This window comes from Perna viridis, chromosome 3, assembly GCF_037379345.1.
Source record: "Perna viridis isolate PV_CMFRI_1.1 ecotype Kerala chromosome 3, ASM3737934v1, whole genome shotgun sequence".
NCBI lineage: Eukaryota > Metazoa > Mollusca > Bivalvia > Mytilida > Mytilidae > Perna > Perna viridis.
In genome coordinates, this window is record NC_142447.1 from 27,871,841 (window position 1) to 27,884,026 (window position 12,186).

Below are 12,186 nucleotides of genomic sequence, written 5' to 3' on the forward strand. Positions count from 1 at the left end.
TACATATATACCTGTCTCAAGCCAGGAACTTGCCCTGTGATAGTCTTTCAAGGGGAGATAATTGGCAGAAGAAATAGAAATGTAATGTGAATTTCAGTTTATTGTAGTATCACAAGATAAGTCATATATTGGTGATATACACTTTTCTTTTTGAAATATGGAAGAATGTCAGTTAGTTTATATACCTTTTTTTTTTTAATAGATTGCATAATAATCAAATTCCCTACAAAATCCATACAAAATCTATTAATTAAAGGCCCCAATGCAGAAAGTGTAACTCAAAACAAATTTGAATTTCCCGCTAAAAATAGATTTATCTCCCCTGTTTTATTACATATGCTTCCTTTAAAATGTAAACAAAAACAACTGAGAGATTCCTTTTCACAGTTTATTTTATTTTAGGGACGGTATTAATAATTCCATGCTTTTAAAGTATTGTGAAGCAGTATATAATGTACATGGTGTATGCTAAAATGTTAAATTCTGAGCTCTTTCTTCCTTAGTTACATGTATAGTATATCTGTATTATGATGATCAGAGTGAGCTCATAAGTATTATATTGTTTTATAACTAAAAAGATTCATGGTGTTTATTTTTGTTTGTTTTTTTTTTTTTTAAATAGCCTTAAATTAAAAATCCATATTAAAGTAAGAAACATAACAGAGGGTTTAACACCCCCCCCCCCTTTTTCACATTCCTTTTTCTGCTCATTTTTAAAATGTATGCAGCTACTCCCACATATGGGAACTGGACGCAAGAGATTTTTTAAATTGGACTTGGACGCAGAGTTGTGAATTGTAAGCTGGACTCTGTCTGAATATAGGTCGTTTACTAGACTTGTCACTATTTTTAGAGCATGTCTGGAATCAAGGGACAAGGGGCCCAGGCATTTGCTTCATGTAAAAAAATTGGTGGTCACCTCCTCTTCCTCACTTATAGGAAGAGGAGGTGACCACCATTTTTTTATATGAAACAAATGCCTGTGGCAAGGGGGTTACACCCACATAACTTTAAATAATTTCGATAGAATTCTGGCTAATATGAAAAGGAAAACACAATATTATATAACTTAACATCATGAGAAAAAAATTATATACGACAGACAAGAACCAGACAAAGTATATTGTTTCCATAAAATATGTTGCAGACTTGTTTATTTATTGAAGGGGAGGTAACTCAGTGTACATTTTGTATTGAGCTTCATTATTCAAGCTAACATTAATCAATATTATCTTTAGAGTTTTATCAGTCTATAATCCAAAATCATTGGCTTGTTAAGGGCACTCATACTTTTGACCCAACAAATCTGATAAGCATAATATAAGCTAGCAAATATTTACTCCTACAACTAGTCTCCTACAGCATAAGAGGTAGGAATCTTTTTCCTCTATACTCTAAATCAGAAAATACCTGCCTCTAACATATGTGGAGTTCAAACTAAAGATACAATTTTTTCTCTTCTGACTTTTTCAATGGAGTACTGTAAATTTTAAATATTTCGAAAAATGCTACTTCATTATATGGATAAAATAAAAATATTTAGTTTTTCCTGCTTGAAAAAAAATCATTGATTTATTGGTAGTTTAAATGTGTCTAGATAATTAGAAACAAAATTAAAAAAAAATGATATTAAATATATTTTGCTTTCCATACTTTGCATAATTCAAATTTTATGTTTATTATTAGCTACTGAATTGAAGGCCAAATTAGAGCAGCAATGAAGAACTTGCTATTGCTTGCTTTCCTATACTTTCTGCAAGGATTGCCATATGGGATACAGTCACGCTTTTTACCAATTTACTTCAGATCACATGGCATGTCTTTGACAGACATCAGCATGTTTAAACTTTTATTGATACCATGGATGTGCAAAGCTTTATGGGCACCTTTTGTTGACAACTATGGCACAAAGAAACTATGGCTGACTTTGAGTATGGCTGGTCTTATTGTGACTTGTGTTTTAGGTGTTTTCACTTCACCAGACAACATTTTAGAACTTGCCATTGTATTCTTTCTATTTAATCTTATAACCTCAACTCAGGATATAGCAGTTGATGGGATAGCAATACAAGTTTTATCCTCTTCTGAACTGGCATATGGGAATATAGGACAAGTTGTCGGATACAAGTTTGGAGCAGTATTTGGAGGTGGTGTCCTTTCCTGGTTAAGTGACTATCTAGAATGGAGTTTCTTATTTATATCTTTAACAACTGTGTATGTTTTATCATTACTGTTTGTACAAGTGTTTATTCATCCACCTAAAGCTGTGAAATCTGAGGATCAAACTCAACCATCAATCTCACAAAATTCAAATAAAAGATGGCTTCCAGATATAAAATGTACCATACATCAGATATACAATACTCCTGGTACATTGTGGATTATGATTTTTGTTTTGATTTATAAATTAGGTGAGGAAACCACACAAATTAATGATTCTATATAACTCATCATATCAGCCACATCCTTTGAAATACTTAACACCAGATTATGTATGAATAGTTATCACATGTGTGAAAATGCAACCTTATTTGAAAAGTGCATGCACTTCAAAAGAATATTGAGCACTGAGGAACTGTAAATCTGTGGTAAATGTAATATTGTTTTGTAATTAGCATTACTTTAAAAAAAAAGTTTTCTTGGGAGGAAAGCCTGTATTGGAGGTAAACCATGGTAACAAAAATTATAAAAAAAAAAATTCATACAAGAATTGATGACATAATTTAAACGAAAATGAGTTAAGAATAGGTCCATGTTTTTATTCATTTGCTCCGTTCACACTAACCTTTTAAACTTTTATCAGATGAAGTTACTAAATCTTCTGGTAAAAAAAATATGAAGGTAGAGAGGAGATAATTCATATTTTTTCGCTTCGCATAACAGGTGAACAAGGAGCCCTGAGCATGGTGCCCTTATTCCTGATAGATAAGAAAATCCCTGCATCTTGGGTAGGATTTTGGACTGGTATGGTTGGACAAGGTGTTTCTATTTGTGGATCTGTAGTAGGAGGATGGGCTATATCACATTTAGGGTAAAAGTGAAAATATTATCATTGAATTGTAACACAAAGACTTTTGTCCAAGTTTTCTTGTTAAGAATATAAAGAAATTATATGTGGCATACATATTCATGCATAGAAAAATGGAAAAATAAACATTATTAGTAATTTTACCCCTCTGAAGATAGGCTTAGTTAGAAATTTTACCAATATTGGATTCACAAGCTGGTATATTATTTCTTTACTCAGAGAAGGAGTGTTTTATAATCTCTCATTTGTAATTTATTTCTCATGTTTGATTCAAGTCATTAGGTTTTTGATTTATCAAAGTACCTTATATCGCCGGTCTATCACTGGAACTTCCCTACTATTTTGAACACTACACAAAAATATAAACCGAATGTAATTCCTTTAAGATCATTCAATACCTCTTTTATAACCAGTAAATATGTTTCTTGCAATTATTCAGCTCAATAATAGTCTATTTCTGCAAATAGAATTGAGATCTAGTCTTTATATCAACTGAAGATTTGAGGGACTCGTCTTTAGGCCTTGAAAGATATTAAGTAATAAAATTGCATTTATGAAATTTAGTTCTTGCATTAATGTGTCAAGAAGCATTAAATGTGTTAAGCATGTTCCATTTAACACACTTATCAGTCAATTTCTCCATCCTTTCTTCAATAGTTTTCCATTAATGAACAGGAAGTGAAGAGCAGTGATTTTAACCAAGCAAAATTGGCAGGAAAATTCAAATTGATAAAAGTGTCAAGGAAAGTGTATTCTTAAGCTGAAATTAGTTTTATTTTAGTGCATTGTATAATAATAATATGTTACTTTAGTTTTTTGAACAGTTTTAAAAATTTAGGAAAAAGGTGAAATAGAACAAAATTTGTATTTGTGTGTGATTAGTTGGATCAGAAGTATGGATTGACATTCAGTTTATACATATTAGGGAATAAACAGTTCTTGATATTAGATATGAAAAATGCAAGTGTATGATCACAATTTTATTTTACATCATGTAATCTTCAAAATTTTGTCCATGCCACAATTTTCACAAGAATCAAAAACCTCCAGTGCTGACGGTACTTTGTTTTCTGTATGTCCATAACTTTCAATATATATAATGCTTGATGTCACTATTTCTTGAACATTCAGTGCAAAATTTGTATTTAAGGATTGCAAGTGACTTCCTCTTCTATTCTTTTTTTAAGCATTACATACTTACATTAATTAATTTTTTGAAGCTGCACAACATTCAAGACACTGAAGTTGACATGTCTACTTCGAACAGTACCATTAACATTACAGTTACTAGTAGTATGGACATGGACAGAAGAAAACAGCTCATTCTTGTCGAGTAAGTTGGTATATGATTGTAAGTACTAGATTCTATAAAGCAGTTTGATTGGTTAATAATGTCTAATTAATGTCTTATAAATTCTTGAGTTTGATGAAGCTTCAAAACTAAAACCTCCATTTTCAAGAAAAACACATTTCGCAAATAAGAAAATAGCCAAATAAATTACTAGGACTTAATCTCTTCATTATGGAATTCATGTCAAACACAGTATTAAGCAGGACAATAAATAGTAACAAAATCAAGTATATATGCTAAAGCATGAAAATAAGTTTGTAAGCAGTAAATTGTAATCCTATATGTGGTGATTTATTTCAGTGGTTTCTGTACTCTCTATGGCAGCCATGTTGTTGATAAGTGGGACAGTTACTACAGCATTATTCACACTAATGATGCAATGTTCACAGAGAGCACCACCTACAGTACAAGCTACTCACTACACAGTCTTGGCCACTCTTGAGGTCATGGGAAAATTGACTTTCTCTGTATTACTTGGGCCATTTACTGAAGTTTTAGGATATCAATTCATCTTTGTAGTATTTATAGTGTTGACAATTTCTGTATTGTTTTTATTTAGGGATTTTCCAAATGTTGGTGTTAATGAGTCTATTGTTGTTGATAAAAATAGTTGACAAATGTAAAATTTAGTAAATAAAAATTTGACTCATATTAATACTATCTTGTTGAATCCTTACTCTTACACAAATGTATATTACAAGTTTCAACTGGTGATAGATTTAACTTGAGCTGCATGTTGTTTGAAGATAAATTAACAAAATTTTAATACTCCTAATATTGTTTCTGGACACGTACACTATGCATTTCAAATTATTAGGACCCTCTTTCTTTCATGTCAGTCACTATAATCTTATTTCAACCATTTCAGGCCAAAATGATACATTTGATCAATTCAACCCAGCATAATACTGGACAAAAACTGAACCAAATTTTTAATGTGTTAGGTGAGTGAAGTAACACTCTTAAATGCAGAAATCACCCTATCTCCAAAATTATTGATGGATTCAGCTACCAATTGTAAATTCCTTTGCCTGACATCAGATGAAAAAAAAAAAAAACACAACAATTTTGATTTATTTATTTATTAATAACAAAAACTTTAAAGGGTGTACAAAGATTCATAAAATACAATTTCAATAGAACTTTTTAAACTCTAACAACAACATATATAAACAACGGATGGAATAAAAACAATTACTTAGGAGTACTGAAAGACAAAATGTGTTAAGAGTTGATGGGTTAGAGTGAATCAGGAGTAGATAGGTCAGAGAAAATCGTGAGTGGATAGGTCAAAGTTAATCAGGAGCAGATGGGTAAGAGTAGAATAGGAAAAGATGGGATAGAATGAATAAGGAGTAGATGGGTCAGAGTAATGATGCACAACCTTATTGTCATTTAGATTGGTCATTAAGTAACCAAACACACTTCTAGTGATTAGGAAAGGGGTTTTAGGAAAAATTTTACTCTTTCTGTCAAAACTTTACAAGTTTTCCAACAAAAGTGGAGCAGTCAAACCTCTGTACCCCTACTTTGATCCACCACTGGTTACATACTCTTAAAACACCACTCCTAAAAATTACTTGCCCTCTATTCAAGTGTTCTTGGAACCCAGTTAAAAAAGAAAATCTAAATCAAAATTTTGATAAAATATTGTAAAATTAAAATTGTAAAGTAAGGCCTGTGATTTCCATACTTCACTTTAATTTTTTTTCCACTTTTAATGTCCTGGTAAGGGATGATTCTGCCTAAGCCATTACAGATGCCATAACATTTGTAGTAAAAATGTGCAACAATTGGTAATTTGATAAGACCCGTTTATATACTATGAAAGTACTATTAATCATGGGGCACAAATTTTTGTGGTTTTCATGGATAAGCCAAGCCACGAAATTTGGTTCCCAATGAAAAGGAGAATCCTTTGATGTGTATACTGAAAACCTCAAAACCACAAATTCAAGAATCCATGAAATTGTGTTTCTTCCCTATTCCACGAAAAATTGGTATCCACAAGCTTAAGTACTTTCACAGTAACTTCAAAAACCGACAATTCTTGAACCTGTAAAATATGGTATGTACAAGAATTTTGGAAGATTTATAGGTGCTTACATGTACTTCAGCTGTTACTAATTACATTCTTCCACCCTGTGTTATTGAAATCTCAAATTTCTTCAAAATTGAGAAAAGAAATGTTTTCATATGTGATTTCTCATAGAAGTAAAGAAAGTCTCAAAAAATAAGATCTATACCTTTCAAACAAGTAAAAAATATATAAAATATCTAACAATTACAATCATTTCTATTACCACAATGATCATGTCATGAACTTGTGCCACTGACATAAGTAATTTATAGAAGATCATTTGTACAATATGGTACATGTATCATATATCCCACATTACTATTCTACCCTACAAAAAATATAATTTAATATATACAACAATATGCCATTTTGCATATTAAATACTCTGTGGGACTGGAATGAAATCACATTTTAAATAAACAAAAACAACAATCATTTTAAACCGTTGGAAGCCATTTAAAGAAGTACAAGTTCAAGCCTTAGTAAGAATAAGGCAAAAATTGGGGAAATATAACACATCCATGTCAAAAAAAACAATGACCTGACAACATTACACTATTTATATTTGAATCACTGAAGATATTAGGAAATTTACAATATTAAAAAGTTGAGGTTTTTGACATTTATATGCCCATGAAATATTCATTTGCAGTGCATTTCAATGAAATTATGATTAACTTCACCAAAATAATATGGACAATCTTAATTCATTGATTCTGATGAAACAAATAGTCAAATTACAGTCAAATTGGTGGGTTATTTCATACAATCATTCAACTACTGCCTGATTCTTACAGGAGAAAAGGATTCAAATGTATTTTGGTAAATTTAACATCTTAATTTTTTCTAATAAGTTTGAAGACAAATTAATTTCTTGTCAATGCTAGTGGATCTTACCTTTTAGAAACCATATAATCCATTAAAAATACAGCATACTATCAAGAACCTGACAACATGCTCATGCACAGATTAGTTCTTTCAGCTTAGCGAACATTAGTGCACATTTTGTAACCCTCAGCAATGACATTGTTTTCTACATTATTTATGATCCATACTTGAGCTATAAATGTGTGCAAGCTGTTATAAATAAAGAAGTCTCTATAATAGTTTGAAGGTGTTTCATAGACAGGTACCCATGAAGCAACAATATATAACTTAATATCAACAAAGGAAATAAGGAAAGATCGTGTTGATTAAAACATCATCATGGCTTAATACACCAAATATGGCAAAATAATATACTATTCAGCATTATACAAGACAGCACTTTCCAACAGAACACATACAATTGAGTAGATAATTCTTTCACTTCATTTCAATCAGCATAAAATCATTGTTGACCTTATTTCATAAACAAATGACAAAGTCTGCAACTTTGTAACCAATTGAAGCAAAGATCTTACATGTGGTGTAAATGTCAATTACATAACATCCATGATACATAACATTAAAAGCTTTGTTGAGTGCAGCACGAAACGACCACAGCCACTTGAACTCTGTTGAACTTGGGATGAGTGTTGACACAATTTTTGTTTTTGACACACTTTAACATAGGGACTTATAGTTCATTGTGGACACAACAACTGGTTTGGATACAATATTGCACAATATTTTAAATTTAAATTTAAGTAAAAAAGTTCTGCTTCCAGTCATTAAAATCAGACAAAAAATATAAAAAAACAGTCTCCTAAATATGGCAATTTGGCCCCTTTGACCCATTAAAAAAAAATGAGAAATATTAAAATGATTATTAAAAATGCCAATATGGGCTTCCAGAGGGAATATAATGATTTTTTTTTCTAAACTGGGCCAGAAATAAAGTCTATTTTTTGGAAAGTAAACCCTTTTGCCTGTTATAACACAAAAAACCAATCTGATTAAAAATGCAGGCCTGCTTTCATAAGGAATCTAATAAAAAAGATTTCAAAATTGCACCAAAATATCAAAAGTTGTTTCAGGGTAGGCCCTACTTTGACCTCTATTGATTGAAACTTCTATTTTAAATATGACAAGTATTCTCAACATAGTACTTAACAAATTAAAAAAAAGAACTGTCAAAATTAAATGAGAAATAAACCTTCTAAATCAATTTTAAGTAAACATCTAATTGCCCCCTTTGGCCCCTTTTTGTAGAATGGTAGGGGCCAGTGACCCCATTTTCAATGGCAAGCTTCCTCTAGCAGCAAGTAACAATAATAAAAATTTCATGACATTTCGTTCACTACACCTTAAGTTATCATTGGAAACCAAAAAATTAAAAACAAAGAAGAATCTGACAACAACGACGATAATAACAACAACAGCATGAAAACATAATGCGACTGGAAAAATTGTGGTCATATAAAAAACAAATCGGAAATGATAAATATAAAACAATAGGCTATAAAAGCAAACCAGGGAATTTGATCTGACATACAAAAATAAAATCATTTGGTAGAAAAATTATGTTAAATTTTGGCGATATCATATATTTTCAAGTAAAATACAAACTTTACAGCATTAGACTCTTCAGTATGCTTTAAATACAGCCAGACCAGTTAAATAGAAACCCGAATATATCTGTCTAATCTAAACTAACCATGTACCTCAGTCCTTACAGACCAGTCTCTAATACGAATCTTGCGCTTTGAATAACAAAACTACCAATAAATCTTTAAAAATGTCAGTTCAGAACAGATTTATTTTAACCGGTCCCATTGTATAATATCATTCTAGCTTCTAAGGTATGATTCTGCTTCAATATACATTTTGCATGGTAAAAATTTCAACAATGGCTTTATGTTTTCATAGAGGTAGAAAGCAAGCCATGAGGCATTGATTTGGATGATTTGTATGATCTAACAGAATGTAAAGATGCCTGACTTTTGGCCATAGATCTGTGAGTGATATGGAAGTTTTCATCATCTGTCTCTATCCGTGGTGAATCAGATAGAAAACTTTCAGAGGAAAATGGCTGATCTGTGATGAAGTTATATAAGAGCTGGTTGAACTTATCAGGTGTTTCCATCATTAACATGTGGCCTGCATCTTCAACAATTTCTAAGTGAGATCCATAAATAGTCTGCAAGGTGAAAATAATATAATAAAAACTACACAATCTACAAAATATAATGACTGTCATCTGAAATACAATCCTATATATTAAAAATGAACATGAAAAATACTAGTAGAGTATTATTTTGCCAGTATTGTGCATTTTTAAGGCATTATTCAATCATTCACAGACAATATACAAATAATTTTGCTTACTAAATATATCAGTTTGAAGTGTCAGACTCATAATATTTTTACATCAGTGAATTTCACCATAGACTGCCAACTTCAAAACGAAAGATTGTTCTTTAACCAATTATATTTAAGCTGCAAGTTTTTAAGTTTCATTATAAATGTAAACTAAATGTAGGGACACAGAAACAAATAAAAACTGCAGGATAATGGAAAGCCCAATCCTATACAGTAGCTATGTAATTTCACAAAGGTTGTGGAAAAATACAATTGACAGATGTTGCAAACAATTACATAATCTTTCAATACCTTCAACATTTCTTCCTCCTCTTGTAGACTGACAAGTTTATCATGTCGACCATAAACTAACAAAGTGGGAGTACTGATCCAGCTGTGGTATAAATCATCTCCATCAGGCCAAAACTGTCCATTCATTACATAGCTTAATACATATGTAGGGACATCAAATGCCCTCTGTCTCTCTGAGGCACTTTTAAAATGTGGATGGAAAGCACCTCTAGAAAAAAAAGTCTTTTTTTTTTCAACATGTTCTAAGAATATAATGTAATTTTATGAAAAAACAAATTTTGGTCTTACAATTACATGTACATGTAGTAAACTATCAGCACCTGTACTGAATGGGATTCAAATCATTAAATTTTTAGTAAGTACATTTAGTTGTACCAGCATATCAATGGTCTCCATTCTGGAGGTCTTACAATGTAGATGATAAGTATACTTTCATAATAAAAAAAATTATAACACTAAAATATATGTATTCAAAATCAAGTACTGATAAGATACTCTTGTCTGAATTAAAAATTCTCATGAAAAAACATGTCTGCAAAATTCCATCATACAACTTATCATGACAAATCTTTAACATTTATCTATCAGCAGTACATATTTCGCCTAAAAAACATTACAAGTACAATAGGTACAAGTGTACGATCCAGGCATAATCTAGGATTCAGTGAATAGGAGAAGTGACTTCTCCCTTCCATGAGTGATAGGGAGAAGTGAGTCTGGAATGGGGAGAAATCATACTTCACCACTAGAACATTTTATCCCATTGATATGAAGTTGTATCATAAGGACATGTATTCTAATAAATAATAAACAAATAAGATAAGTTTAATACTGTAATTCCATTTTCTATACTAGCAAATGAATAAGTATATGTATAATAAGTAACTTTAAATTAATATAGGAAGTCACTTCTCCTATTCACTGAATCCAAGATTATGCCCTGGTACATGTTTTACTAAGGAATCAAAGGGGTTTCATTAATGTTTTGGAATTCAGATACCTTTTTGTAATGTAGGATGTACATGTATTTTTTATCATTTTCTTTTATTTAAACACAAATGTCCATGTGAAATTTCAAAATTCTGGGGGCACCTTTCAGTAGCTTTGAAGGGTAAAAGTACAATGTATTCCCTATTCATGAAATGTCTGGGATCACTTCATGAACAATTATCAAGTTTACTGTCAGTGTGAACATGCATATAAAATGATGTCTCCATGTTGCAAAGGAAGTCTTACATGTAGGTTTTAACTACTAACCTTTGGAAGCCAGCATTTACACAAGGTCTACAACAAGCAAGAAGGCATAAAGGTAAGGAGAAGACACCAGGCTGCGGAGCAAGAGGTGTAGGCCCTCCTCCACTCACTAACACCAACTTATAAACCCATCTTCTTCTCTCTCTGGCAATCACAGTAGCAAAGGCACAACTGAAATTATTTTTATTGGAGAATTATATACCCTATATCTCTTTTTTTGTTATGATACCTTTATAAATTTGTAGTGTATCACCTGTCATAAATTTCAGTAAAAATTGTCTAAACCACAATCTGGATAATCTTAAAGCCGATCTAAACCAGACACTTTTTAAAGTCCCTTTACATCAATTCAAATGTATTTTGAGCCTTGGTAAACTGAACCAACTAGAAATCATTGAGATGAAATACATCTCTGTGGGTACCATTATGGCAATTAAGATATGTGAATTTGATTTAGAGGATCAGCTCACAACAATAGACAAAAAAGTTACAAACTGGACAAGAGTTTGTCCACAAAAAAAAAAGGTAATTGACCTTGAGGTCAAAGTTCAAGGCCATAAGTACATGTAACTATCCATGGTATGCTACACATCATTTTTACATGATCTACCGACATGTCAAATATCAAAACCCCACATCAAAATACAAAAAAGTTAATGTCTAGGCACAAGTTGGTCACTAAGAAACAAATTTGAACTTGAGGTCAAAGTTCAAGGTCATAGGCCAATATTCATGGTACACAACATATCATCTTTAATTGATCTACCAAGATGCCAAATATCAAAAGCCCACATTGAAAGACAAAAATAGTTATAGCCTGGACACAAAACCAAACATCCCTTAAATTTGGGAAAATAAAATATTCCCTGAAATTCACTGTATTACTAATACACAACATTGACATTAGAATAAAATGTGATGATAAAAAATATATGTAAA

General features: G+C 31.3%; 2 protein-coding genes across 8 annotated transcripts in view; one reads left to right on the forward strand and one right to left on the reverse strand.

Moving 5' to 3' along the window:
- Positions 1-317: 317 nt before the first annotated feature.
- LOC148621695 (solute carrier family 33 member 2-like) lies at positions 318-5,034 on the forward strand. 7 transcript variants are annotated; one of them, XM_088576336.1, is made up of 5 exons: positions 318-407; positions 1,687-2,411; positions 2,884-3,031; positions 4,249-4,379; positions 4,680-5,034. In XM_088576336.1, the coding sequence occupies exons 2-5, from the start codon at positions 1,718-1,720 to the stop codon at positions 4,991-4,993; spliced, it is 1,287 nt and encodes a 428-aa protein (XP_088432462.1). In that variant the 5' UTR covers positions 318-407; positions 1,687-1,717; the 3' UTR covers positions 4,994-5,034. The 7 variants fall into 7 exon arrangements, with proteins under 7 accessions (XP_088432462.1, XP_088432459.1, XP_088432460.1 ...); XM_088576333.1 differs by having other exon boundaries at positions 330-1,370; XM_088576334.1 differs by having other exon boundaries at positions 330-797.
- A 411-nt stretch (positions 5,035-5,445) lies between these two features.
- Positions 5,446-12,186, reverse strand: part of LOC148621696 (uncharacterized) — a 31,548-nt gene continuing 24,807 nt past the window's right edge. Inside the window, exons 10-12 of the mRNA XM_088574089.1 lie at positions 11,251-11,418; positions 9,994-10,201; positions 5,446-9,520 (exon numbers count right to left, since the gene is read on the reverse strand). Of these exons, the coding sequence (XP_088430215.1) occupies positions 9,236-9,520; positions 9,994-10,201; positions 11,251-11,418 (661 nt within the window). The 3' untranslated portion in view covers positions 5,446-9,235. The remainder of the gene's footprint in view (positions 9,521-9,993; positions 10,202-11,250; positions 11,419-12,186) is intronic.